Source organism: Epinephelus moara, chromosome 10 (assembly GCF_006386435.1).
Source record: "Epinephelus moara isolate mb chromosome 10, YSFRI_EMoa_1.0, whole genome shotgun sequence".
NCBI classification, from domain to species: domain Eukaryota; kingdom Metazoa; phylum Chordata; class Actinopteri; order Perciformes; family Serranidae; genus Epinephelus; species Epinephelus moara.
In genome coordinates, this window is record NC_065515.1 from 14,001,364 (window position 1) to 14,027,833 (window position 26,470).

General features: G+C 40.1%; 2 protein-coding genes across 3 annotated transcripts in view; one reads left to right on the forward strand and one right to left on the reverse strand.

The window, feature by feature from the left end:
• Positions 1 to 3,047: 3,047 nt before the first annotated feature.
• tmem59l (transmembrane protein 59-like) lies at positions 3,048 to 17,115 on the reverse strand. Its single transcript, XM_050055369.1, has 8 exons — positions 16,806 to 17,115; positions 15,392 to 15,497; positions 14,535 to 14,629; positions 14,213 to 14,365; positions 6,048 to 6,153; positions 5,810 to 5,924; positions 4,983 to 5,100; positions 3,048 to 4,796 (listed from the first exon to the last, which is right to left on the reverse strand). The coding sequence occupies exons 1-8, from the start codon at positions 16,968 to 16,970 to the stop codon at positions 4,638 to 4,640; spliced, it is 1,017 nt and encodes a 338-aa protein (XP_049911326.1). The 5' UTR covers positions 16,971 to 17,115; the 3' UTR covers positions 3,048 to 4,637.
• Positions 17,116 to 19,232: 2,117 nt separating this feature from the next.
• Positions 19,233 to 26,470, forward strand: part of crlf1b (cytokine receptor-like factor 1b) — a 20,729-nt gene continuing 13,491 nt past the window's right edge. For both annotated transcript variants that reach the window (XM_050055368.1, XM_050055367.1), the window contains exon 1: positions 19,233 to 19,517. In XM_050055368.1, the coding sequence (XP_049911325.1) occupies positions 19,460 to 19,517 (58 nt within the window). In that variant the 5' untranslated portion in view covers positions 19,233 to 19,459. The remainder of the gene's footprint in view (positions 19,518 to 26,470) is intronic.

The following is a 26,470-nucleotide window of genomic DNA, read 5'->3' on the forward strand; positions in this document are numbered from 1 at the left end:
ACCATGACCAGCAGCACCACACTCTCCACACTTAAAAAAAGCTCCCTGCCAAAACATCATAGGGTAATGTAATGTAACACCCTCTTGTAGAGAAGCTTCTTTGCTTTGATTATGTGTCACAGCTGACAACAAGGAGGCATGTTTTGATATTTCCTTCTGTCTGTCTGTCTATCACACAGCCAACCAGCATGTTATGCTAATTGGACACATGCACTGGAGGCTCTGTTGTGCTGCCCCTGGTTTGTGTTTGATTATGTATTCGTTGTATCTGTGCTGTTTATGATGCAACGACAGAGGAGCCACACCAGATTTCTTCTTTCTTTTCTTTTCTTTTCTTTTTGTGTTTTAAAAGAAGCTTATTTAAACTAACCTAATGAGTTTCCTTGTTCCAGTTACAGGTGAGCACAGGAGGAACAGTGTTTTAACTTTGATTGATTTATAGGCTACAGATTTTCTGGCTATACCAGATTGTAATGCAGATAAATCTCTTCTGCACAGTCTAAGTACAAGTTGAGGACCGTTCAGCCCTGCAAACAACTGTGAGCAACTTTCCCATACAGACATGATATATTTACTGTCAGGTGAAAACACAAATAGCCCACATGCAAGATAATATGTAAATTAAGTTTGTGTTTGATCAAATATCGACACTCTTGATGCAGAGATTATGAATGACAAACTTCAGGGTATGATTTTAGCCCCAAATGCATGAACTCTCAGATTTCTCTCTAAGTTTGCAGAACTCCATCACACGTGTTTGTCTCCTGCAGGTAAAGGCAGGCAGGTGCTTCATTTATTCTCTCAGCAGTTGTCCCAGCAGCAAAATGTGCCTTCACTTGATGCCGCAGCTCTCATCTGTTATGTTTTCTGTGACCATTTTTCATCCCCTCAGAAAGAGACTTAATGTATTTTGCAGAATAAATGTCAGCCATTATTTTTCCTGACTAGTATGCCCACCTCAGGTTCTTGTGTAAGAAGATGCCTCATGACTGTTTTTCAAATGAGCAGCAAACATCTGTTATCCACGGCCGTAGAGCCTTCTCTCTCTCTCTGACTTTAAATGGTGTTAAAATAAAATAAAAACACTTCTCTGATGCACAATCGTGTATAGTTATTGAATTATCACTTAAGAACAGGTGAACTCAATAAAAGGCACAGCTGCCTCATCAGGGTAGTTAAAGAAACACTGAAACTATACTGCCACCAAGTGGACATCAATACTTACTACACACTTAGGACCTTATTGTGAAAGTGGAGAAAGACTTGGAGAGAAATGTTGATTTGTTGGATTTTATTAACAGATTTCAAAACAGATATTTAAAAAAAAAAAAAAAAAGACCAGTGTTAAATGTAATAATGAGATTTTTTTTACCTACATTATACAGCCAAAAGTATGTGGATGTTCAAATGTGTAATTAATGTAACTTTTTCCTACATTTTCTTTATTTTTCTGCTTTTTTTCCTCAGTGTAAACAAGTTTCTTTCTGTCCCACACACACACTCTGGCCACAGTATACCATGTAAACCATCTATTTAGTTATATTCTACCAACAGCATCAATGTCACGATGGCTGTTTCACCTTGTGAGTTGTGTGCATGTCAATTCAATTTTATTTATAAAGCCCAATATCACAAATTACAATTTGCCTCAAAGGCTTTACAGCATACGGCATCCCTCTGTCCTTTGGACCCTTGCAGCGGATAAGGAAAAACTCTCCAAAAAAAAAATCCTTCAACGGGAAAAAAAATGGTAGGAACCTCAGGAAGAGCAACTGAGGAGGGATCCCTCTTCAAGGATGGACAGACGTGCAATAGATGTCATACAGAACAGATCAACATGATAAATGGGCAGTGATCCATAACACAAATGTGTGTTATCATAGCAAAATCCTGGTGATACCTATTGGACCACAACTACCACAGAGGAGTATTTTGCAAGGTCTTTATATATGTTTGTTTGTCTGCCTGTCTGTGGACAGATTTTGTCAGTATGATACCATTGTAGGGGACACTGGCCACCCAACTTTATGCCCCTGTCTCTTGTATCTTTAAAGATGTGTCGCTCACATCACAATGTAGGCCGAGCTAGAAGATAGGTGTGATTCAAGCCATAGAGTCATAAGTAAGATGGTAAGAAGTAGGGAAGAGGCCATTAGAGGCCCCACTTTACAGCCCTGTGCCACATTCAATCTAAGTCACAGATCACTGTATTATGGCTGGAGTCATCTCATCACACATAGGTGTAGATTTCAGGAGGGACAGAGGGGACACGTCCCACCTTAAATTTAGAACATGCATTTCCCCCCACAATTAAAAACCTGAAAGTAGCAGAAGACTTTTATTTTGACATAATTAAAGACATTTACACCATAACTTGATGCTGATGAGGCACAAGCTTGTGCATAAACCAAATCCTTCCTAATGTTGACATGAAACTTACACCCCTGTGTCACAAGATGGTCTCTAGTTAAGTTCAGTCAGGAACACTTTAGTCAAAGAAAACTTTATTTCCATTTGCAGTACTATATTTGGCTTATATATGGCTCTGTTCTAGGGTCTCTCTGCCTTTCCTGTCTGCCCTTCCACTTGCAAATGAGGAAAGCCTGAGGTAGAGAGAGCAAACCTCCCTGCCCTTCCATGCGCCTACATGGAAAGCCTAAGGCAGGGAGAGCAGCAGCAAAGACCCTCCTGGAAAGGAACAGAGCAAGAATCGATGACTAACAGAGATGACATTGATGAGACTCAGCATGAAAAGGAGGAGCTGGGGTGGCCACAGCAGTAGGCAGGCCAGAGCAGTTTAAACAGGGTTCCCTGAATAAGATTCACCAATTGGTTGCAAAGAAAGGAATCATGTGATCTATCAGCTGACTCCCTTCCATCAATCAGCTGCTCCATCAGTTGATTGGGCTGTTTGAGATCAGCTGATGTAGCTGGGATGTGAGCTGAGCTTGACATCGTGTCCTGCCTGAACTAACGCTACACTCAATTTTGTTCTTCTTGTAAATGTAAATCTAAAAAAAACAAAAAAAACATGACACATTAATTTATTTACAATGAAAACACTTTATTTCATCATGTTGTCAGTTTCATTTCATTGAAAATAAACAGACCAGTAAAAAGGAAACAATACAGTTTGAAATCCATATCATACTCCTCGTGATGTATACCTTCAGTCTGAACCGGCACGGAAATCGATTGAATGGCTTTTTAATTAAGAGTCCTTCCCGTAAAATCACGAGGATGCCGTCGTCCATAATTACACATTCTATTCAATGTTTACAGTAAATAGTAACACAAAAATCACAAGTCTACAGTAGAGTCTTGCCATACTGACAATGGCGGGCGGTTAAGCTAAACTATCAAAGCGTCACTTGCATGCACGGTTTATTGTCTACGCAGCCTGGATGAAAAGAGAGCGTTACAGGACATCAAAAAGCACTGAGAGGAAAACAGAAAAAATCTTCTCTAAGACTGTGCAACTCTGTTCAATAATAACGGTCTATGTTAAAAGCTTTTGCATTACACATTGTTACAGAGGTTATCCTTCAGTGTGTGCTCCTAGGACATACAAAATAGTCAGCTATTAGAAAGCACATGGCACATATAACAGCTAAGAACTCTTGAAGTGATATAAGAGCAATAATATGATGAGAATAATAATACAGTAATAGGTGCAGTCTCCCCTCTATGTGTCTCTTCCCAATCGGATGTATTTTTACATACAGAGCAATTACATTTGTATGATGAACTAACTGTACATGGCACTTCAATAACACTATTTAACAGTTAACTCATGATGATGACGCTGAATAAATAGAGTAGAAAATAAATAAAGTTTTTGTTTTTGACAGAGCGTCCAGTTTTCAGTCCAGTTTGAAACCTACCAGTTTTTATTATTAGTGTGCTGTTGATGTACACACACATCCAGACATATCCAAACATACACAAACACACAGAGAAATAAGGTGACAGAAGACGCTATTTTAGTTTTTGGAGTAAGAATGTCTTCGTTTCTCCGAACTTGGGGAGAATTGTTTTACGTTGTGAGGGGGGAAAATATGATTTTAAATCTCTAATCCTTCCTGCAGAGCTCACAGGAGCGCTCTCAAAGTATTCAGCCCACCTTCTATTCATCTTCCTTTCCTCTCTTTCACTTTTCGCTCTCAGCAACCCATCAATTAATCCAAACTCTCTGTGAGAACGAGGCAAAATTAAATCTACAATGAATCTGGGCGTTTGTCTTCTCTGGTCCACGCTAGACATGAAAAACGATATGAAAGCTTTCGGCTGCGATCCATCCTCCCTGCTTGTCTCCAGCATGGCTCAGAGACAAGAGCACTCACTTATCAATAAGCAATGAGCAGGCTGATCGTTAAAGATAATCTGAGGATGGACTTGAAGAAATCTGGGCTGTACAAGGAAATGAAATGCCATCAGACCAACAAGACCAAGCTAGATGTTTCATAATTTTAAATGACGGGAGGGTGCCATGCTCTTAAAAATATGGGTTTTTTAAAAATTCTGGTGACTGGTTGAGTCCTGTGATGTGTTTGTTTCACCCCTTGTACCGACGGGCCGCGGATTTCAGACATGGTTACCCTGGGAAACAAGACAGCAGCTCTCCCGTTGGTCCTTTTCTAAACGCAGGTTTTGTTGAGGTCGACTTTGACCGGCAGCGGCCCTGCCTCCTGGCTCTCCTCCGATTGTTTCATGGCGACGGCGATCACAGGACTCAGGTGGTACGGGTTGACTTTGTGGGCGTTATCCAGAAACTCTTTATCTCCGTTGATGCTCAGCTGAAAAAACACAAAGAAGTTCACTTAAAATGCTTCTCTCCACCTCGTCTTGACTTTCACACTCAGAGTGCACGGCCAAGTATGCTGAGTCACCAAACAGCTGCAGACAGAGAGCCCTTAAATTTGTGAGCGAGACTTAAGCTTATGAAGTCATAGGTATTTTTCTGTGTGTGTGTTAGTGTGTACCTGCGTCTTGATGTGCTGCTCTGGTGCGGTGACGAGGCTGGCACAGCTGAGCCACAACATGACCATAATAGACAGGAAGAGACAGGCCGCTAAAATCCACCGCGGAAGGCCTGAACGTCTGCAGAACGAAAGAAAAGAAGGAGACAAACATTAGAGGGTGAAGTTGGTGAAGATTCTCAGTCATCCAGGTCATGGTCATCTTAAGTGCTGTATCGTAGGCAACTGGACTTGCTTGAGTTCTTGAGAACGTTTCACCTCTCATCCAAGAGGCTTCTTCAGTTCTGAAATGAAGCAGGCATGTCCAGCTGCCTACGATATAGCACTAAAGGTGAGGGAATAAACTTGCCTTATGCATGAACTGTGTGTCGCTGAATAGGCTGGGCTGTCTGTCTTAGTGTTGGTACTTAGAGAGCCTAATATTTTCTAAGGTGGTACGTGGTGTAAAAAGTTGGAGAACCACTGAGTTAGATAATCCATCTCAGCGCCTGCATCTTAATCCATCACATCTATCTATTTTTGTCGACGTTACAACATCATCACATGGTAAGGCAGTTAATTAGAGCGTAGACTGACTTGAAAAGCACACACTGCATATCACAAGTCTGACAATTATAAAACTGTTTAAGTGTGATGGATTAGCTATTAGTTCGGTCAAGAACGTTTAAAGTCTCTACAAGTTGATTTCCATGCTGACAGTAAACTGGAAATCAAACTGTGTTTTCATTACGAAATGACTGGCACTACTAATAAGTATATTTTATGTAAAAACATTAGTTCTCTCATTTAAGCCTTTAAGTCTCAGCAGGGTAACTCAAGCTCCGGCTCACCTTGACATGCAGCCGAGGAAGTCGTGCTCAGCGGTGGGGTCGTCTGCGTGCTGGACTGGGTGCTTCCCTTTGCCTCCTGCTTTGGATGCTCCCCTCTCGCCATGTCCCCTCACACCTAACAAACAAGTCATTGAAAACAAACAACAAAGACGATTTCAGTTGGATGCTTATGAGAGAATGTTGTAGCAACCTGCATGTGCTGCTGCACATAAATAAATGTGTGTGTTTTTGTGCTCACCATGGGGTCTCTGGGTGTGAGAGTGGACCTGAGGCCAGGGTTTATCCGCCACGTTGGATCGAGGAGCCTGCAGCTCGGGCAGGGAGTACTCCATCTCTGGCTGGCTCTGAGGAGAAAAAAAACAACACAGACACTCAGCCATTGTGGCAGCAATTATACCACAGTAATCCAGCAGCACATCTAAGGGTCTGTTTAACACTGTGAGGTCAGACCACAGAGGAGCTCCAACTAAGAATAGTTGGCTGGGAAGCTCAAATGAACTGAGAGAAACACCTCAGGAGATGAATCCACAATGAGACACGAGAAAAGGCAAGATTTAATTTTTACATTTCCAAATGTAGCTAAACTCAACATTAAGCATTAAAGGGATAGTTAGATATTTACTTTCATGTCTGTGTGGTAACTATGGAGCCAGAGCCTGAGGCAATTAGCCTAGCTTAGCATAAAGACTGGAGGAAGGAGGAAACAGCTTGCCAAATATTTTTTTTTTTAGATTTACTAATTATCTGGATGAAATTGATACAATCTTACTAAATATCTGGACAAAAATAAGTTGGATTCAATAAAGAAAATAATTTATATCAACTCATATTTTGGAACATTATTGCTTAAAATCTCTATATAAAATCTCTATCTAAGATATAACATCTATATATAAAATTTTAAAAAGAATAAAATAAAAATTCTCTATCTAAAATATAAAATCTCCATATAAAATTAAAAAAAATAAATAAACAAAATATAAAATCCTTATATAAAATATCTATAAAATGTAAAAAAATATATATATAATAAAATAAAATATAAAATCTCTACATAAAATTAAAAAAAATAAATAAAACATAAAATCTCTATATAAAATAAAATAAATAAAATATAAAATCCCTATATACAATTATCTAAAATATAAAATCTCTACATAAAATAAAAAGAAATGAATAAAATATAAAATCTCTCTCAGTCAATAATATTGAATGTCACTTTGTTGCCAGAATTTTTCCATGTCTAATCCACTCATCATCGTGCCTTCATGGTGTCACAGTTTAATTAAAATGGGTCAACAGATCACCATCAGTTACAGGAATTATTCTGGTTTTAAAATAAGAGTGTTGCAGTTTGAAATATTTTCACCGTATTGTTTTATGAGGTCACCATCTGAATTTACTCCTCTGTTCAGTGATAAAAATGTCTCCTGAATCATAATCTGAACACAAGCAAAATGATTAATAACTTTAACCATTAAATGTGTTGCATAACTTAATCAAACAGCCCTGAAACTAATGACTTCCATCCCTTTTTCTTGCCTGCTCAATTTATCTGGCTGTCTGTGTCTTCCTCACCTACTCAAACCAGTTTAGTTAAAACCCCTTGAACTGGGACAACACCTCTGAAAAATGGCTTTCAAAACAACTGCTACACACATAACGCACAGCCTGCTGTCAGTATTTGCACTGTTGTGTGTTTTATTATGTGCACAGTGTTTCTGGTTCCCCCTGGAGAACTCATTAAAAGAGGATTTTTGGTTCCCCACTGCTGACCCTCCCTCTGCTTGTAACAATACTATTGCTGGCCTCAGCAACAACACACACACGCTTGTATTTAGAGCAGTACAGTATATCCCACTGCAGCAGCATCAACCACCCAGTAGTTATCGATTCTGACACTAAGTGGATCAATGAACTTTGAAACCTCTTGCTGTGTCTTACGCTATAATGTGAAAGTAGCAGAATTAATTTGCAGTTTCATTCATTTTCATTACTTTACTTAGGAAATGATTGATCTGTTTTCCACAGAATGATTTTAATCACTTGTCCAGAATAACAAAACAACATACTGTAGTCAACCGTGTAGACATGGCGGGTTAGTTTGCCTCCCAAAAGGCTTCAAATCTCCTCTGTTGAAAAAGTTATTTCACAACTGGGTTTATTACCCCTAGCGAGCAGCGTTTTGTGACAGAGTGCATTGAAACCAGATGCAGCAGCAGTGTGAAGGTTTGCGGAGACGTGAGGGGGTTCATTCTCATTGGCTGCAGCCTGAAGAGATCTAACCATCGGAACGAGCCGAGCCTGATCTGCATCTGTCACGCATTATGAGAGGGGGAAAGCAAAAGGTGCTCTGGCTCACAGAAAAAGAGACGAGAAAGAAGAAAGAGAGAGACAGGGTTTTAGGCTGAGCAGTGGTGGATACAGTTAGACTTTCACTTCTCTTATTGTGTTCATTTTGGAACTGAATAAAATCTGTTTTTGAGGCTCCACAAATGAATATAAACATGGAACAAAAAACAAAATTACAACACTGCCTCCTACATATTAAATATCCCTCCATACAGAGGGGGGTAAGTGATTACAAAGTGTAGCTGAAGCCCCTCTGGCTGTGCATTAAGTTTGATGCAAATTAATCATCAAGCAAATAAACCTTGGGGAAATATTTCCAGTAAATTGGACGAATGGTATCAAAATAATGGCCTTAACTTTGATTACAGCACCCCCATGTGGTCAATTACAGGAGTACTTAAACCACAGAGTGATCGTTCATATATCAATTACTCACCCTGTGTTATATTCAGTTAATGAGGGAAACTGTTTTCCCTCACATGCCTACACTATGGAAGAAGAATCCAAAAACTTGTTTTGATGAACAACAGCAAAACTATATCAAAACAAACTGCATTTTTTGGGAAGTACTGAGCATACGACTGGATAAAAGAGACTTTGATTATACTCCAGTGGGAGTTTGTAAATGGATGTTTTGACATAGTTTTGTTGTTCATGAACACGTTGTCCTTTTACTTCAATTCATCAAGATCTTTATCCTTTTTTGGATTCTTTGTTCACCGTAGAGGCATGCGAGAAAAGTTTTCTTCATGAATTCAATGTAACACGGGGTGAGCAACTGATTATTATTTTGAGGACTGCGTATTCCTGTAACACTTCTTTTTATATTTCCATTGGGTGCGAAATTTCAAAGTCACAGAAAATGTATAAAATGACGTGAAATGATGTGTTACAGGGTTTTAACACTTCAGAATGAAAGTTAAATACTTTGGGATTAAAAGACAAGTCTGGGGAAATTCTGGAGCTTATTCTCTTACTCATGAAACGACAAAAATCAATAACAAATTGATCCTGCTAACAAGTGTTAAGTATTAAAAATGTGACGTAGCTTCTCCCTCTATTCCATAGAACGCCACTGTTTATTAAAGCTGGGGTAGGCAGTTTTATTCTGGTATCATTGGGCAAAAATCCCATAATCAGCTTTGATCATATTGTTATTCAGTTGGACTGAGAGAAAACTAGAGTAGACCTCTGCACCTCGTCTTAGCTTCGTTTTCAGGCTTTAGGAAATACAGCCCCTGACTTTGGCCAATCACAAGGCATTTCAGAGAGAGTGTTCCTATTGGCTGTTCTACAAATACAGATGCACATGCATGTCCCTTAGATGAAAGCCTGATTTAATAGTGGAGAACCCGGCAGAGAAAGATAATATTTCAACATCAGCAACAACTGCCTTCACTGTAAAGCAATCCAAAAAGAGAGTCTTGAAGAGAGTCTGACAATAAACGCAATAAAACACTTACCAACATTGGCGAAACATTTCAGAGATGGAGAGAAATATTTCTAATAGTTTAGCCTTCTGCTAACCAGAGCCAAAGGCCCACAATGCGGCTTCATGTTTTTGTTTATGTAGCTAACATTAGCTAGAGCCTTGAATCAGAGTGTGTCCCCCACCTCACCAGGAGCAGAGCTCACAGCAGCTCCAGAGATGGATCCCCAGTCAGCAGCTGCAGCAACCTGAAATCAGCCAGTCCAAACCCCAGCTCTAGGGCAAACTTTCTGTTGCTGCCATAACACCGGTAAGAACTGGCGCTAATGCTGGCTACCAGTCCACTGTGAGTGCTAAAGGTTTGCGCTGAGCGAATGCGAGCCACTACAGCCACAAACCGAGGGTTCTTCTCAGAGCTGCTGCTAACTCCCCTCCCTGTGAAACAGTCCATGGCGGCGGGGAGCGAGGTGGAGGGACTGTGGGGTGGCTAGCTAGCTAATTATTGTCTCATTTGTGGTCTGATTAAAAGAAAGAAAGAACGATAGCGAGGCAAACAGGGGCTGAGCGAATGCAGTGAGCGCAACTCTACAATGAAACAAGATAAAATAAATTCATGTATGGCTAAGTACGGGGTATGGGGAACACTGGGTTACTGTATGTACCGTCTGCATATGCTCATGGCCATGCCTGGTGGCAGAGGTAGAGCTGCAGTAGGAGGGTGTATTTTTAAATTCTGCTGTTTATTTTTTTTTTCTTTATCCAGATTTCTGCCTACCCCAGCTTTAAGATGAACATGGCCTCTGTAGTTTATCGTCCCACACACATGTTCCTGCAGCCATAAATGCTCACTAGTGCACCAAACATGTATTAATTCGCTTCTGAGAATGCCCCCAAGAAATGCACCATTTATTATGCACCGTGTTAGTGTTTGGCTAACACTGACTAAAAACTACAATTCCCAGTTGTTTAAGGATATTACTGAGCCCTTTTTAAAGTTCATATCTTCAGGATTAACTAATGGGCCTATGGATGAAAGCAACAGACATGGTAGGGAGGTCAAACACAGACCTTAATAAACAGACCACAATACCGTAAATCATGAATGTGCCTCACATACCATATGTATTGTTCATGCTTAAGTCCCTTTCTGTGTCTTGTGCTTAGATGAGTAAACTAAGATGAGAAAGTACACTGACTTCCTTTTCGGCGCAGCCTCATAACTCAAAGTCACGCTTCCTTCAAACACTGTTATTTCTCTCTCCACTCTGCTCAGGGTTTTTTGTTTCTTTAAAATTCATTCGGGCAGAATGACTAATGCAATTGTCAAGAAGAAATGGGGTAGGGACTTCTCTCTTTGTATTCAGCCTTACGCCGAGTTCAATTTGTTCTGCAGGCCAGCTCGCTAACAGAACCACGGCTCAGTTGGAGGAAGTCTTTAATCGACTCATTTTGTCCCAAACACTCGCACTCCATCGCACTATCACGGGCTGATTTGTCAAAATAACAAGGGGCTGGTGAGGAGGGAATGACTAACGTAAAAGGCTGTTTCCTCAAAATTACAAGTTTTCTTTATTTTCTCCTTCTGCAGGAGACAAACCCCAGCTGTGACCTAAAAGTGACTTACTCCACCCTTATAATCCGAACTAACTGCTGCCACTGTTTGTTTTTATGATGCACACAACTAGTTATTCTCACAACTTGAGGTCACGCAAACACACATGCGCGCACAGATGGATGCTTAAAGACAGTCGGCTCATTGTAGAGATCCACATAATTTATATGGCGGACAGCGGTGGCTTGTTTCCCCTCCTGTGCTGTCCCTCAATTTAGCTGGACTTTTTCTGTTGTTTCAACACTCGGAGAGTCAATCTGTCAGCTTGGTGGCGGTTTGCCAGCTGCCCACTAAACACAGGCCTGATAGTCTTCTCACAGCCCCGTGGAGCCTGGCTTCCCCTCGCCGCTGCAGCCTGCATGTCACTTCCATAAAGAGCAAACATCCATCACCACGTCCGAAAGAAATGCTGGTAATTTCATGTTCTGTGGCTGGCTGCTGTATCTCCATATGAGGTGGTGCCTCAGAGCCCAGTCTGCACACAGCTTCTCGTACCTAATAGTGAATTTCGGCACATAAAAGGCTCCTCTGTTATACAGTAGCCCTTCTGTATGGGTTACGGTGCATAAATACTGTCATTTCCCATTGAGCCCTTTAATTATGGAGCTAAAAATGCCATCAAAGTCACAAATGGGAAAACCCCTGACAGGGATGCAGGTTTCTGACCAGTTTTTGGAGGATATGGTTGGGGAGTCTGGCGGTTAGACAAACCAAATCTTATTATAGCTTTAATGTATAGGTGGTTGACTATTGACCTTAACAATACGTTCAAGTCTGACTTCTGCCAAGGCTGCAAAAACCTCTGAATTTGCTATTTCAATAATAGAAAATGTGAAGAAATGTTTATTCTGGATCCAAATCTGCATGAAAATACACACAGATTTTTAAAGCGGTACGTAGTTCATCAGTTGTGACAATGCAAATCCTTGATCTGCACCAAAAAGCAATTACTGCCAAAACTTTCAACCACTTTTTGAGTTATTCAACAAACAGACAAACCAACAGGGCCAAAATATAACCCCCTCTGCGAGGGTAATCTTGAACAGCAAGTCTGGCAGCTCCACTCGCTTCATCTTTTCAAACTCCCAGAAATAACTTCTGAATATTTATTTGTCACAACCAGAACTTTATTCTTTTAGTGCAGTCCACTCTCTTCTAAATCTTGCAGCGAGTTTCCGTCCTGAGGCGAGCTAGCCCTGCCGGTTATCAAATATGCATGGCGCTGAAGGAAGTGACATAATTTAAAAGGACATTTATAAACAATTAAAGTGCTGAAAAAATAGTTTGCAGCCCTTCGGATTCAGCCACCTTGTCCCCGCCCCGCTGTGTGCCCTTGCTCACTCAACCTTCACAGATGCACCGACTCTGAAATGGGCTGTGAGTTGTTTTGGCAGTGACCCAAGCTCTACGGCAGAGGATAGCTGAGAGGATATATTTCACTATCTTAACAGGAAGCAGAGGTTAGCTCAGCTCATAATCTATAAAGGTCTACTTGCTTGCTTTTAACCTCCAGCATAAAACACACGACATGAAAAAGCTTTGTAGATATTAATCTTATAATTTTCCACCGTCATGACTCAGTGGGCCGTAATACAATGTTCATCTGTCTGTGTCTTTTGCAGCCAAACACTTAAAGATCCAACTCTGCTGTCAGCGCAGATATTCAGAGTAATGAGGTGAAATGTTGCAGCCCTGCAGCTAAAATTAAAACAGGTTGAATCCTTGCTACAACATGTGACTCTTAAATGAATTCTGATTCACGCAACATCGACAAACACTGTAAAATAAATAAATAAAATAAAATAAAAAAATACACATATTCACACAAGCACAGTGTAAACTCATGTATTGTGTCTCTCTTTGCTTTTGTTTTATGACAAGATTTGGTATTAAATGTGTTGGATGGACTTCAACCAAAACAGGAGGAGGACTCAATGTTAGCAGTTGACTTTGCTGCGTTTTCATCATTTGTCGACCCATTTTCTTGACTTTTTGGGAATTAACTTTAGATCAGTGGAGGTGGAGTTTGTTTTCATTTTAAGTTCAGCCAAAGGAGGGAAGCTTTTCATGAATTATTACTAAAACAAACCGCTGATAGCAGAAATTAGGGGTGTAAATCAATAGTTTCATCACAATACAATATTATATTGATTCCTTGGACAGTACGATATTTGCTGATATCACAAAGTCTGTCACAGTGCAATTTGGATTTAATTTGATTCACAGGCCTGCGATCAGTATGAGACAACATCAGTCGATATCCTCACTGTCTCTTTCCTGGCTGCTTTCCATTATCTGCCTGGCGCTAAGCCGCATCTTTAAGATAATGACATGAACCGATATTTGCACTTTGCATCAATGATATTATATCTGGATATACACTTCACAGCCTGTGGGTTAAAATAGGTGTATATATATCTAAATTTATTTTTCCTGGTTATCTTACCTCACGTCACTCTGTATTTTATTAACTTATTTTTTCATTATTGTCTATTTGTTTCACCTGCCGTGCCAATATATGGGTCATGTGGTGGCCTCTGATTGGTTCTGGCCACTATATATGTGGGGCCATACCTGTGTTGTATGTTTTGAAAGCCCTGACGAAGACGAAGAAGAATGATTTAGCTATCACAATAAAGGCTTTTTAATATTTCCTTCCTTGTTTCTCTATATTTTTGGAGTGCCTGGATTGTCTTCCTGTGCATCCTAATGTTTCCCAGTGTCCACGAGCACCTGACGGATTTTGATCGACATTTGTATATACAGAGCAAGAAGTCGTCTCTCTTATTCAATAATAGTGGATCATTGATTCATTATATTGATCTAGACTATTGTGTCGTTACACCCTAACCAGAAATACAACAACAACAAAAAAAACATATCTAAAAACATCTGAAAAGTTTTAGGAACTGAGTTGAGCTTAAAACACCATCAGGTCACACAAACTGTTAACAGAGAATAGAAAATATGAACATGTAACTTTGATCATTTATCTATGAGTAAGACTTACCTGAAAAACCACAACCTTGCCATCATCAGCCTGCAGGTAGAAGGTCCAGGTGGAGGAGATGAAGCTCTGGGCGGAGCTGACGATGTCGTTGCACCAGCTGGACACGGCCTCCATCACAGAGGGGGGCTTTGGGCGGAGAGTCATGGCCCTGAGCTGCAGAGGAGAGAGCAAGACACTCTTACAAGGAGAAGTATGTGCTGAGAGTGTATGTGCTGCAGTAAACTGTGTGCACACTCATGTTCTTAGTGGTGTTTTAAGTCACTTTGGCTGCATTTGCAGTGTTTGTGTGCGCAGCCATTGACTGCAGCGCTGCCTTTCTCACCTTCCTCCTCTTGATCTCAGGTTCAGAGGGTTGGCTGGCACAGCCGGTGCAGCAGGCCTCCTGCTCCAGCAGCTTAATATATGCCTCCTGGCAGGCTGGAGAGAAAGCAAGAGAGAGAGAGCGAGAGATAGTTGTGAGGCATGAAAGAAGAAGCATGATGGTAAGAAAACAAAGAGAAGAAGAGGGGGGGGTGAGAGTGCAAAAAGAAAAGGAAGACGCACAAAAGAGAGTGGGCATGGAGCACGACAGTCAGTTGGGTTGAAGATGAGAAGACATGAAACAGGTACAGGCTGTTTATGTGGGAAGAAAGATAAAGATGCAAGGGAGATGTATCTGTTGGCCCCCGCGGAGACGACTCATTCCGCGCTGCCATGATTGAAACAGGGGGCAACGGGGCATCTGCTGTCTGGACGGCAAATCACATCATTGATTTCCAATATAGCAGTTCAAACAGGGCGAAATAGCCTCAAACACCCAGACAATACCCACTGAGTCTGCCAGCTTTTAGAAAACACTGCAATATTAAGCAGAGCTGGTGTGTTTAGGTAAAAGGAGCCTTGTCTTGTCCAAAGGTCTCACTCCTTCAAGATTTTTAGGCACAGTTCAAATGAAATAAGAAACTAAACCTGCACATTATGCTGCACTAAGTAGACGTAGGTTCAAATAAATGATACTGACTAGATTTAGATTTTATTTTTATGAGGATTTGGTTCCACTGCTGCTCATCTTGATGCAACATATTAAAGATCGAGGCCTATGCAAATTAAACTTTGGCCTCAGCCTGCTGAGCAAGACTGTACGACCAGCAAACTCATCCAAACAGACAGTCTGACAGACAGGCTGACACACTGACTCACCTCCCTGACACTCCTCCCTGCTGGTATTGAAGCCGGCGTTGCCATTGACGAACTGGCAGATGGAGTAGAGACGACAGCCGCGGTGACAGGCGTTCATTATGGAGTCCTATCAGCCAGACAGAGAAGAAGAGAGGGAGATGCAAAATTAGAGATGTCTCCTGCACGTCTTGGATAAACTCAAGATTCCCTTGTTAGAAAAATATGACGGGTTGATGGGTTATGGCATCTCTTAATGACACGGTGCAGCTGTTGTATTATAGCCTGTCATAAACAGTCAATAAGAAGGAGAAGCCGTGGTAATGAGCCAGTGGCATGAAACTTGTGCAGGAAAATGAGGTGGTGGAGAGAGGAAGATGCACATTATTGTACTTCCTCCTGTCATGATGCCTCAACTCGCGGTTTGGAGCAAGGAAACAGCGCCCTCCTGTGACCTCTGTGGGAACAGGCGAGACAAAGAGATTCCCTGACCGCGACCATGAACGGTTTATTACAGTCTTGTGCTTGTCATCATCTTCACTGCGTGTCCCTGTTTATTCACAGCGGGGTGTTTATCACAAATCATGAGACGGTGTCTTATAGTTTGGTGGCGGCTGCTTATACAACATCTCTGCAGCTGCTGCCCAGTGTGATGACCCTAAACTCGACATACTCTCGTTTCCAATCACAGTCTTCAAAGCAGGTGACTGTGATCCGCTTTGCAGCTCTGCTCCTGCTGCCCTGCAGGACGCCTGAACCACACCTGAAGGCAGCAGAGGAGGAGGAGGAGGAGGAGGAGGTGGTGGTGGGAGGAAAAACATCCGACACTGGAAATCTAGGCAAGGCTCTAAACCACAGGAACTCCTGGTGATTCACAGCCATCATCTATTTACAGTGCTGCCGGGGTCCAGTGTGGCCTGGTCGGAGCAGGAGGATGAGCTGCGTTAACTGCCAATAAAGGATAATTGTTTCATGGCTCACAATAGTCTCACTGATCCTCCACTGCCTGCGCTGCGCTGCGCTATGTACGCCTGCCCCCCGGCCGAGCTCTTAATTGCGGATTAATCAGTGACTGGCGCAGTTTATTGCTGCTACATCTCGAGATGAGCTGCCTGAATGCAGTTCACTTCTTGGATGAGTCTGTAAGGTGCAGAAGAAAATGAGCTGCATCCATCTTTCGGCCTAATTGTGCGCCGTAGCATCCAAGAGGATGCAGCGAAAAATCGGAGCGACCATGTCATTACGCACAGACATAAACACAGATATGTTATATATTTAATGTAAATATTGAGTTTTTTTCGATGCATAATATATATTGTGTTGGTATGTATGTCGGTGCAGGCGCTGAAATGTCGGACAAGCTGTATCTATGAGCTCGCTGCTGATAATGCGCTCTCTGCAGAGGCAGCCTACGCTACAGCATTCAGGAATAACTTACTTTAGCAGGGCTTTTGTTTTTGATGGTGAGCTGGCATTGCTTTTTGCAGTAATTGATGTCGCCCAGTTGGTTGTCAAACAGATCCGAGGACGCCGCCGCGAGCCCGGCGAGGAGCACGGAGAGCAGGGCCGAGAAGCCGCGCATGTTGCCGCCGAGCCGGAGCATCTCAAACCCTGGAGAAGAGAATTACAGAGTCGAGCCTCAACCAGCACTGAGCTCCCTTTGTGGCGGCGCTGCTGGTGCGGATGCTGCTGCTGCTGCCTCAGCCCGGGTCCTTGTCTGCTCCGCTGATCTGCCTCTGCTCGTGGCGTCACGCGCATCATCATCATCATCATCATCACGCACAAAGCTGCCCCCCCTAAACACACACACACACACACACATAACCTGCAGAGCTGCCTTCACCGCAGTGCACAATGTGGCAGTGATGACATTAATAAAAATGTGTCAGATAGTTGAAAAGGGCCAAAGTGCGGGGGGCAGATGTCCCGCACACTGCACACAGATGGACCGTTTGTTGAAGTATTGATAGTTCATACATAATCAATGTCACAATTATCAGCTGATTGTAAAGATCCTGCAGGAACACATGTGGGCCACAACACACATCAGCTGGGGAGACATTACCTGTTAAACTAGTCTGTATTATGTCATGTCTGTTTGATGGTTTATGTAACTTTACTAATTAAAGTGTTTAAATATTGAAAACAATTTAACGAATAATGTGAACATTATAGGAATATTATACAGCATATACCTTATAGTAGCCTAGTTCTCAGATCCTTAAGACAAAGCAGTAATAGTCTCCAACAGTTACAAGTGAAACTATCAACATTCTACTTCATAAATTTATTCACAAAAACAGATGGAGATGTGAAAGGAACTCCCTGACAAGCCATTGAAAGCTTGAGAACAGGGGCCAAGACATGACACAAAGCATGAAGCATCTATAACCTACTAAGACTAACTAAAAACCCAGAGACTAAACTAACCTAATGCTAACACTAAATGGTCCCAAGACATTTATTCCATCAGTCTAAACATTGGTTTAGAGAAATAGAAACACACATGGCACAAAAACCCTCCTCCAGGAAAAAAATTATGATTTGAATCCCATTTCCTGGATTTAGAATCGTGTTTAGAATCTAGGGACTATGGTGACCAAAACAAAATCCAGGAAATAATAAGTTGGTCATCACGCAATATTTTGCCAGAATGATCCTACTAAATATGACAAATATGCTTCTACTTTTTGATTTATTTATTTTATTTAACTTTTTTATTTATGTATTTATTTATTTATTTGAGTATATTACAGCAAAATCTGCAGCTCAGTTCACGTTCTCAGCTAGAATCTGACCGCTACCTCAGATTATTGACTCTGATCTGGTCTTACTTTATTGATAGAGAATGTAAGAAGCTATTTTAAGTTGAAGCTGAATTAGACCCATAACTGTCTTTGATTTACAAACTATTGGACGGTTGAATCTATAGCAATAAAAAATATTTTAAAGCAGTAGTTCATCTTTTTATTTGTATAAAAATAATTAATGTTGCATCATGTATTTGTTTGTAAAATCTTAATGAAAATGAGTAGAAGTGTATAAGTAGCATAAAACTGGAATAAATGTGCACTACTGTACTCTGCTATGTACCAGCACTTGAGGAAATATATAGTTACACTTCACCGTTTCCAAATTATAGATCAATTATGTTTCCAGAAAACTGTTATTTTCAGACAAATGTTAGTTTAAAGTACATACATTTGTCTGAGGTGACACCAGCAGGTTTATAAAAGCATGACTCATATGCTATTGTGTGCCACCCTGTCGTATTACAGACATGTTCAGTATTTGTGTGACTTAAGAAATATGAAACATTATGCAAAAAATGTGACTGCTGTCAAAGTGAGGCAAGGCTACTTCACGTGTTTGAAGGTCCAAATCTTTTTTAATTATTTTACTTGGCAAATTTTTTTCTTTACAGAAATACAGCAGAGAACTATAATACCTTGTTAAAGTAACATTTAAGGAAGTTTTCAGAATTTTAAGTTGGTGTTCTTGGTAATCTAACAAAAGTCCCCAAATCAGCTGACCTCACCCTGTATTGAAAAACACCAGTATTTTGATTAGTAACTGTGATTTAATTACATATTTTTCCCCAGTGCAGCAGTAACAGAAATAAAATGATTGATAGAAATGAATCATTTTATTTCTATGGCAGCTGTAGCCTGTTAATGACACACATACATGGAGGGTTTATTTTAGGCTTCATCAACTCACTTGATCTGGCTGTAAATGATGCAACAATGAGAAGTAGGCTGCATATAAGTTTTGTGTGTGTGTGTGTGTGTGTGTGTCAGGGAGGGGATACACCGAGCAGCACTAATAACATGAGGCTGAAAACAAGGGAGGAGCAAACAGTGTGAACCTGAGCGCTGCTCCAGCAGCAGCAGAGTCACTGTGGAGTTAAAAGGAATCAAACCTCGTGTCTCCTCCAGCAGCAGCCTGACTGCAGACACCTCGGTGTGAAGAGGAGCCAACATTTGATCTGAGAACAGCCGCTGAAGAGTGAAGCTGCGCGGTCACCTCTGCTGGGCTGACTGCTCCTCACGTCCCGGAAACTCAGAGAGGACCGAGAGGAAGAAAAGCAGCATGTTTTCCTTCTTGTTCCTCCTCCTCCTTGTCTCACATGTGCTGCTGTCCTCGACACGTAAGTACCCAAACTTTAGTCAACTGACAAACAGACGGACAGTGAGCATTAGGCTACTGCGTGCCTGTCGGTGGCAGACCTCAGTGTGGTATGGAGGGTGATGAGGGTCAATTTAAAGCTGAAGCTGTTTCCCAGAGTGAGCTGTAGTATGGAGGCTCCAAAACAACAACACCAGATTTAAATTAACTTAAATTATTATTATTTTTTTTTAAAAAGAGCAACTTTTAATACCTGCCCAGGTGTTATTATCACCCCACCTGTAATCATTATAATAGGAAACCACAGAAGATACATTTTCAAGATGTTCCTATGCTTATTAGGAGGAGGCGATATGTAGGCTATAAAATTCATGCCAATATTGCCTTTAAAATTAACTAAGGGTATCAGCAACATGCTTTTTCTTATTTTGCACAATGAATGAAAATCACATACTCTGCACTGGCTATATACAGGGTTGATTAGCTTGTTTCATTTGTTTTTAAAGCCATACATGGGCTGGCACCCCAGTGTACTGCTGAACTTCTCTGCCCCTACTCCAGCTCCCGACCTCTTAGATCTTCAGAACAATTACTTTTAACTGTCCCACGATCCAGGCTGGTGGGTCAGGGAGATCGTGCCTTTGTGGTAGCTGCTCCAAAGTTCTGGAATAATCTTAAAACCTTCATGTTTTCAATGGCCTTTGGTTGTTTGTAGTGGTTTTAATATTTTATATTTTATGATCTTTTTTTTTTTTTTACATACGTTCTTACCGGTGTTATTCTGTTTTATATTTGTATGCATGTGATATTGCTATATATTTGTGTGTCATTTTTTAAATTTGTACAGCACTTTGGTCAACTACAGTTGTTTTTAAATGTGCTATGTACATAAACTTGATTTGATTACATTGAAAAGCTCTGTATTTCATGTCTCCATCTGCTGGTGGGCTATCATGATAAGTGTTTGCATGCATAATGTGATGTTAATTCCACTACAGAAGAGACAGTATCGGTTATCAGCCAAGTAAGTTGTTATAAATCGGCATATCCAATCATGTGCATCCCTACGCAAAAGTTTTATATTGTGATATTGATGTACTGGTATAGTACATTTTTATGCAGACATAATTGTTGGTGGCTGTGACTCAGAGGTAGGTAGGCTCCTAAAGCCCACGTCATAGTATTGTTCGGCAAGATACTGAACCCCAAATTGCTCCCGATGGCTGTTCCATCAGTATGTGAGTGCGTGTGAATGGTTACAGAGTAGTAGGTGGCACCCTGTATGGCAACCTAGGCCACCAGTGTGTCAATGTGTGTGTGAATAGGTGAATGTGACATGTCGTGTAAAAGTGTTTTGAGTGGTCGGATAACTAGAAAAGCTCTACACAAGTGCAGTCCATTTAATACATACAAATATTTTATTTGTTTATTTGACAAGGACAAATGCATATGACACTGCTTCATATGTAAAATACAAAGTAGATAAAATGCATACAGGTTTCTAGCCATGGGTAATTTGCAGCCCATGTCCCTGGTTAGGCTTTTGGAATTAAAACAGTTAGTGTAAGATTAGTGAGTGTGGAGTTATTCAACACATCATATACAGTAAAATACGGGCAAAGACTAAGTCAAAGAGAAGAGCACAGTGATAAAAGAGACAAAAAATAATTAACAGTGACTATATTATTAAGTATGAGGTCTGTGTATGTTTCTGTGCATGTGCACATGTCCACACTATAAATAATGACAGTTTTAAAAAAAATCTGGTCACTGTACATCAGCCAATATTCCTTTTTTTTTTTTTACATACACAAACATTTAAATGAGTGTGACATTTTACAGTTAAATATAAACCTGTCAGTGCTCTCTGGGGGATGAATCATGTTATGGAGACACTTTCTAAATGACTTCAAACATGTCTTTGATATTTCTGTGCTGTAAGTTCTTGTTGTTTATCAGCAGACACAGATGCAGATACTATTATGTTTGAAAGAAACTAATGTCAGCTTAAACTCAACTCAAATAAAAATCCAATATAGTCTACAAGGACCTAATACCATGGGTGTAGATTTCAGGGAGGACCCAGGAGACACGTCCTCCTTAATATTTAGAACATGCAGTATTGGGCAAACTTCCAGCCTTCCTCTGCACCCTTCTGTGTCAGCTCTGGTAGTTACCGGCTACGCTCCTCCAAGTGGTTGCTTTTTAATGAACCCTGGGTTTAACAGATCTGGGAAAACTGCATTCTCCTACTCTGCACCTTGGACATGGAACAATCTTCAAAAAGATTTCAGACAGTTGACAGTTGACATTGTCACATGGTCCCTGATACTTATTTATTTGTGAAACCTGATTTGATTTATTTGTTTCGAACATTTAAAATAAAGAAACAAAATAGAACGTATTGTAGAAAAAAACCCTGCAAAACAGAGACAAACAATAAATCATGAACAGACTTACAATGAGAAACATAGATTAACTTTCTATGTCAGAAAAGGAGTAGGAAGAAGCAACATGCTTGTCTTGCCCCATCCCCCAATCCCAAACTACACTAATCCATCACTAATCAAGCTACTACATAAGTACACATCGATCAACCACACATTTACACCACAACACTTCTTAATACCTGAGAACCAATATTACCCCGTGTATAAAACAAATACCAATTGAGAATACCGACAATAGTCTCACCTTGAGTGAGCTTCACATTCCCTTTAATCATTTCTGTACCTTGTGAAAATACTGTCTTTGTACCTCTTTTTAAACTGTCTGATATATTTACTGTTTGATTTCTTAAGCCGGTGCGTTCCACAAAATTACCCCACAAATTGATGTACACATACTTTTCAGAGTGGTGCGAAAACAACGTTTTTTCAAATTGAATCTATCTCTTAAGTTACACCATGTCCAAGAACATTTTATGTTGCCAGGTAGTAAGTTATTTCTTGCTTTGTACATGACTTGAGCCCGTTTAAAATCCACTGGATCCATTATTTCAGTTCATGTGATTTCAAAAACAGATTATTAGTGTGTTCTCGATATCCAACATTGTGTAAAATTCCGATATCAGACATTGTGTAAAATTCCAACATTGTTTAAAATCCCGATATCCTACATTGTGTAAAATTCAGATATCAGACAGTGTAAAATTCCAATATCCAACACTGTGTAAAATTCAAATATCCAACACTGTGTAAAATTCAAATATCCAACATTGTGTCAAATTCAAATATCCAACACTGTGTAAAATTCCGATATCAGACATTGTGTAAAATTCCAATATCCAACATTGTGTAAAATTCCGATATCAGACATTGTGTAAAATTCCGATATCAGATATTGTGTAAAATTCCAATATCCAACATTGTGTAAAATTCCGATATCAGACATTGTGTAAAATTCCGATATCAGACAGTGTGTAAAATTCCGATATCCAACATTGTGTAAAATTCTGATATCCAACAGTGTGTAAAATTCTGATATCCAACACTGTAAAATTCCAATGTCCAGCATTGTATAAAATTTTGATATCCAACATTGTATAATATTCCAATATCCAACATTGTGTAAATTCTTATGGCTCTTTTTTACTATAACTTTGCTGAATATGAAAGTGAATATGAAAAAGTTTTTGGAAACTTGGAACCAACTAATAACACAGTGTCAACAAAAACACAAATTACAGCCTAATTGTAGCCTTCTCCAGTAAAATAAATCCAGATGCAGTGACGCCATATGAATATGAGAGCAGTGATTAGATGTCCTAGAGCAGGACCTATTAGACATGGTGGTGACGCAGCTGATGAGTCAAATTGAAATTGACGATGTTCATCAGCTCTGTTGCATGAAGGAATCGCAGGAAAGATTACAATATTCCCAGTTATTACCATGCAGACATTTACAGTCAGAAGACTGGGAATAACATCTGCAAGCAGCTTCTGTATGTGTGATATAAAGCACGTTATATTTCTCATGCATATTTCATATCTCACATTATGTTTTATATTGAATCCCACCCACTGAGGCCCAAAGGTCAACCCTCATGCTTCCTACACGGAGACATAGTTTCCTTCTCTTTACATTTGTCTTCGTATTAGATGCTACTGAATCCAGTGAGGCTGGAAACAGTGCAGTGGCACATATGTTGGAAAGCTTGTCCGCCGCCCACCTGGAGCACGGTTAATAAAAGTCTACACATTAACTGTCATATCTCTGAGAAGAAGGAGCCCAATGGTAACATTCAAACGCACAGCAGAGGGTTTCTCATGCGTATCAATCATGAATGCGAACTTAAAGTCTGAGAGGGGTCGTGGTATGGAAAAGCATTCAAGGATTTTACCGACAAACCAGGGTGACCTTTTGACTGATCCTAGTGAGGCTCCATAAATCCACTTCATTACTGGGTCATAAATATGTGCTGAGCTCCTGCTCTGTTGTGGTGCAGTGCTGCTGCACTCCACCTCCGCCTCCGCACACAAACATAAAGTTTTCTTATGGTTGGCGAGAGATGTGGACACACTGTGTGTTCAGCACTGAAAACAAATCGAAGTAGACAGACTAACAGCTGCCCAGGACCTAATGCATGTTATGGAGGAGTCTCAAATCAGTGGAAATTAGAGGTTGACAGCAGGCTGAAGACCTCAAATGTAAATTAAAATATAGGGATGCACGATTAATCCAATATGCGGATATTTTCCAACTCACTTTGGCTGATACCGATAAATGCACATATGTTTTTTCCACCTAACTGCAGAGAACATTGAGTCTCTCCTGTAGTGAAAATAACATATACTCTTACCCTGTTTGCCCACTGACAGATGCAGACGTAAAATAAAATGCTTTCCAAAATGTACGCACTCACTGGGCAGTACTTAGGTTACATGTAAAATATGCCATATTTACATTTTCAAGCAAAACTTTAAAATTTAGTGTGTTATTTTATTTTATTTATTTTTTAATTCATTCATTTTTATTTTATCCCCCCCCCCCCCGTGTTTTTTTTCTCTTTTATGATTTTTTATTTTTATTTATTTTTGTATTTTATTTTATTTTATCCTTGTTTGTTTTCATTTTTTTTCTTTTTATCCTTGTTTGTAAAGTGATTAGAGTATCATGAAAACACACCCCAGCATTCTGCTTCTCATATTAAGTTTGGTTTCTTTTTTTGTGTTACTCTCTATGTTCATACCTTTTATAAATACATTTATTTTATCGGTCCATTTCGGCTTCTGTATTACACACTGTAACTCACTTTTATGTTGCCTTCTGCTCTAACTGTGTCCCACAGAAGGCCTGGAAAGATTGGGCTATTAAGACTTATGATTATGATTAAGTTGTCTATCTGGACCTGGAAATAACTCCATAAAAAGGAAATTTCAAAACTAAAAAATGATCCTACTGCAACAGACCTGGATGATGATGATGATGATGATGATGATGATGACGGTGATGATGGTGCTCTCCCGTGGACAATCCTGACAACAGCCATAACCAGAGCAAATCTGACCACCTTTGACCAAATAAAGTTGCATAATTAAAGCATCATCTTTTCAGCCTCTCATATCAGCAGACATGTTCATTGAGGGCCGATACCGATATTTAATTTTAAATACTTTATCTGCAGATACTGATTATGTGCCGATATTATTGTGCATACTTATGAAAATGCAGTGTAGTTGTGTTAGAGAAGCAAATTTATCAAGTTCACTGTGACTTTAGGCTTATTTCACTTTTACGTTTTTGTTAATTGTAGCTTCAAAAATATAAACTGATTAACATCAGGTGAACTAGTAGGTGCATAGCAGAATCATATCATATAAAAAGTAGTGGATTTCTGCACATTGTCAGAACTGTAACACAGGCTGCAATGAAACATCAGAAAGGGGGGGATATCACAGGAACAACTCAAACAAATTTGTATTTAGTAACAGTCAAATTAGTGCTAAAATGATGAGTTGATTTAACATCTGATCCACTTTAATGAAAAATAATATTTAAAAAAAACTGCTTTAACCCTTTCATGCATGAATTATTACAACTTCAGTCAAGTTTTTTTTCTTAAGAGTTTTATTCCTCTTTAGGCATGAAAAAAATTCAATTTATCAACTGGAGAAATATTAACCAATTTAAAGATTGATGTATATCATGTGAAACTATAAAAAATATATTCTTAATGCTGTTAAAAGTAGTGTGTTCACATATTTTAACATGTTCTTAGACTGTTCAATGCCATGCAAAAGCGTTAAACCTTGCTTCTGACCGACCAACTTCTCCCCTCTTTCTACTCCTCCCTTCTGTCCTCCCATTCAACTCCTTTTTCTTCACTCCTCCTATACAATTTTTTCAACTACGCTGGCTGACTGTCATCTGTGGACATTCCCATAGGAAAGTTGTAATAGAACTAGCACTGGCTCCCACCAGCAGTGATGTGATTGGATCCAAATCTGTGTCCTTCCGTACTTCCTCGACCAACGGCTGATTAGCTTTGCCTTACACCCGCCTACACTGAAATTACTGTTCCCCAAATTGTTGTCCGTAGTACAACAGAAAAGGAAGTGTTCAGTGCATCGCAAGAAGAGATTAAAATGGATATGATTTCATTTGATTCAGCTCTATTGCAGAGCTGCAACGTCTCTGTTACATGTAACACACCTCACGTCACGTGATCTGGATATCCCTGCCCATTTCTATTACAAAACGAAAGACGAATGTCCCCAGACTCCATTTCCAAAGTAAGGGAGGCTGGTCACGCGAGACTATGGCATGATGTACTTGGGTCCACTGTAGTGACTTAAAGGGAAATTTCGGTTTATTTCAACCCGTCTCCTATCGTCCTAAATTTGTTTCAAGTGACTAGTGACATAGAAATAATAGTTAGCATGTTAGCCGTTAGCCTAGATACAGCCGTAGCATCAGACCTGTTAAAATGTAAGTGAACGGGCATACTTCAAGTGCAAAGTTAGTCCACTAAAC

What these genes read in the sequence shown, in the direction of transcription:
- tmem59l (XM_050055369.1), bottom strand. Translation starts at nt 16,970, where the DNA reads ATGCTCCGGCTCGGCGGCAACATGCGCGGCTTCTCGGCCCTGCTCTCC. An exon ending in GCAAGGTTGTGGTTTTTCAG is followed by an intron (nt 6,154 to 14,212) that starts GTAAGTCTTACT and finishes TTTTCTCCTCAG; the next exon opens with AGCCAGCCAGAGATGGAGTA. An exon ending in AGCAGCACATCAAGACGCAG is followed by an intron (nt 4,797 to 4,982) that starts GTACACACTAAC and finishes GTGTTTTTTCAG; the next exon opens with CTGAGCATCAACGGAGATAA.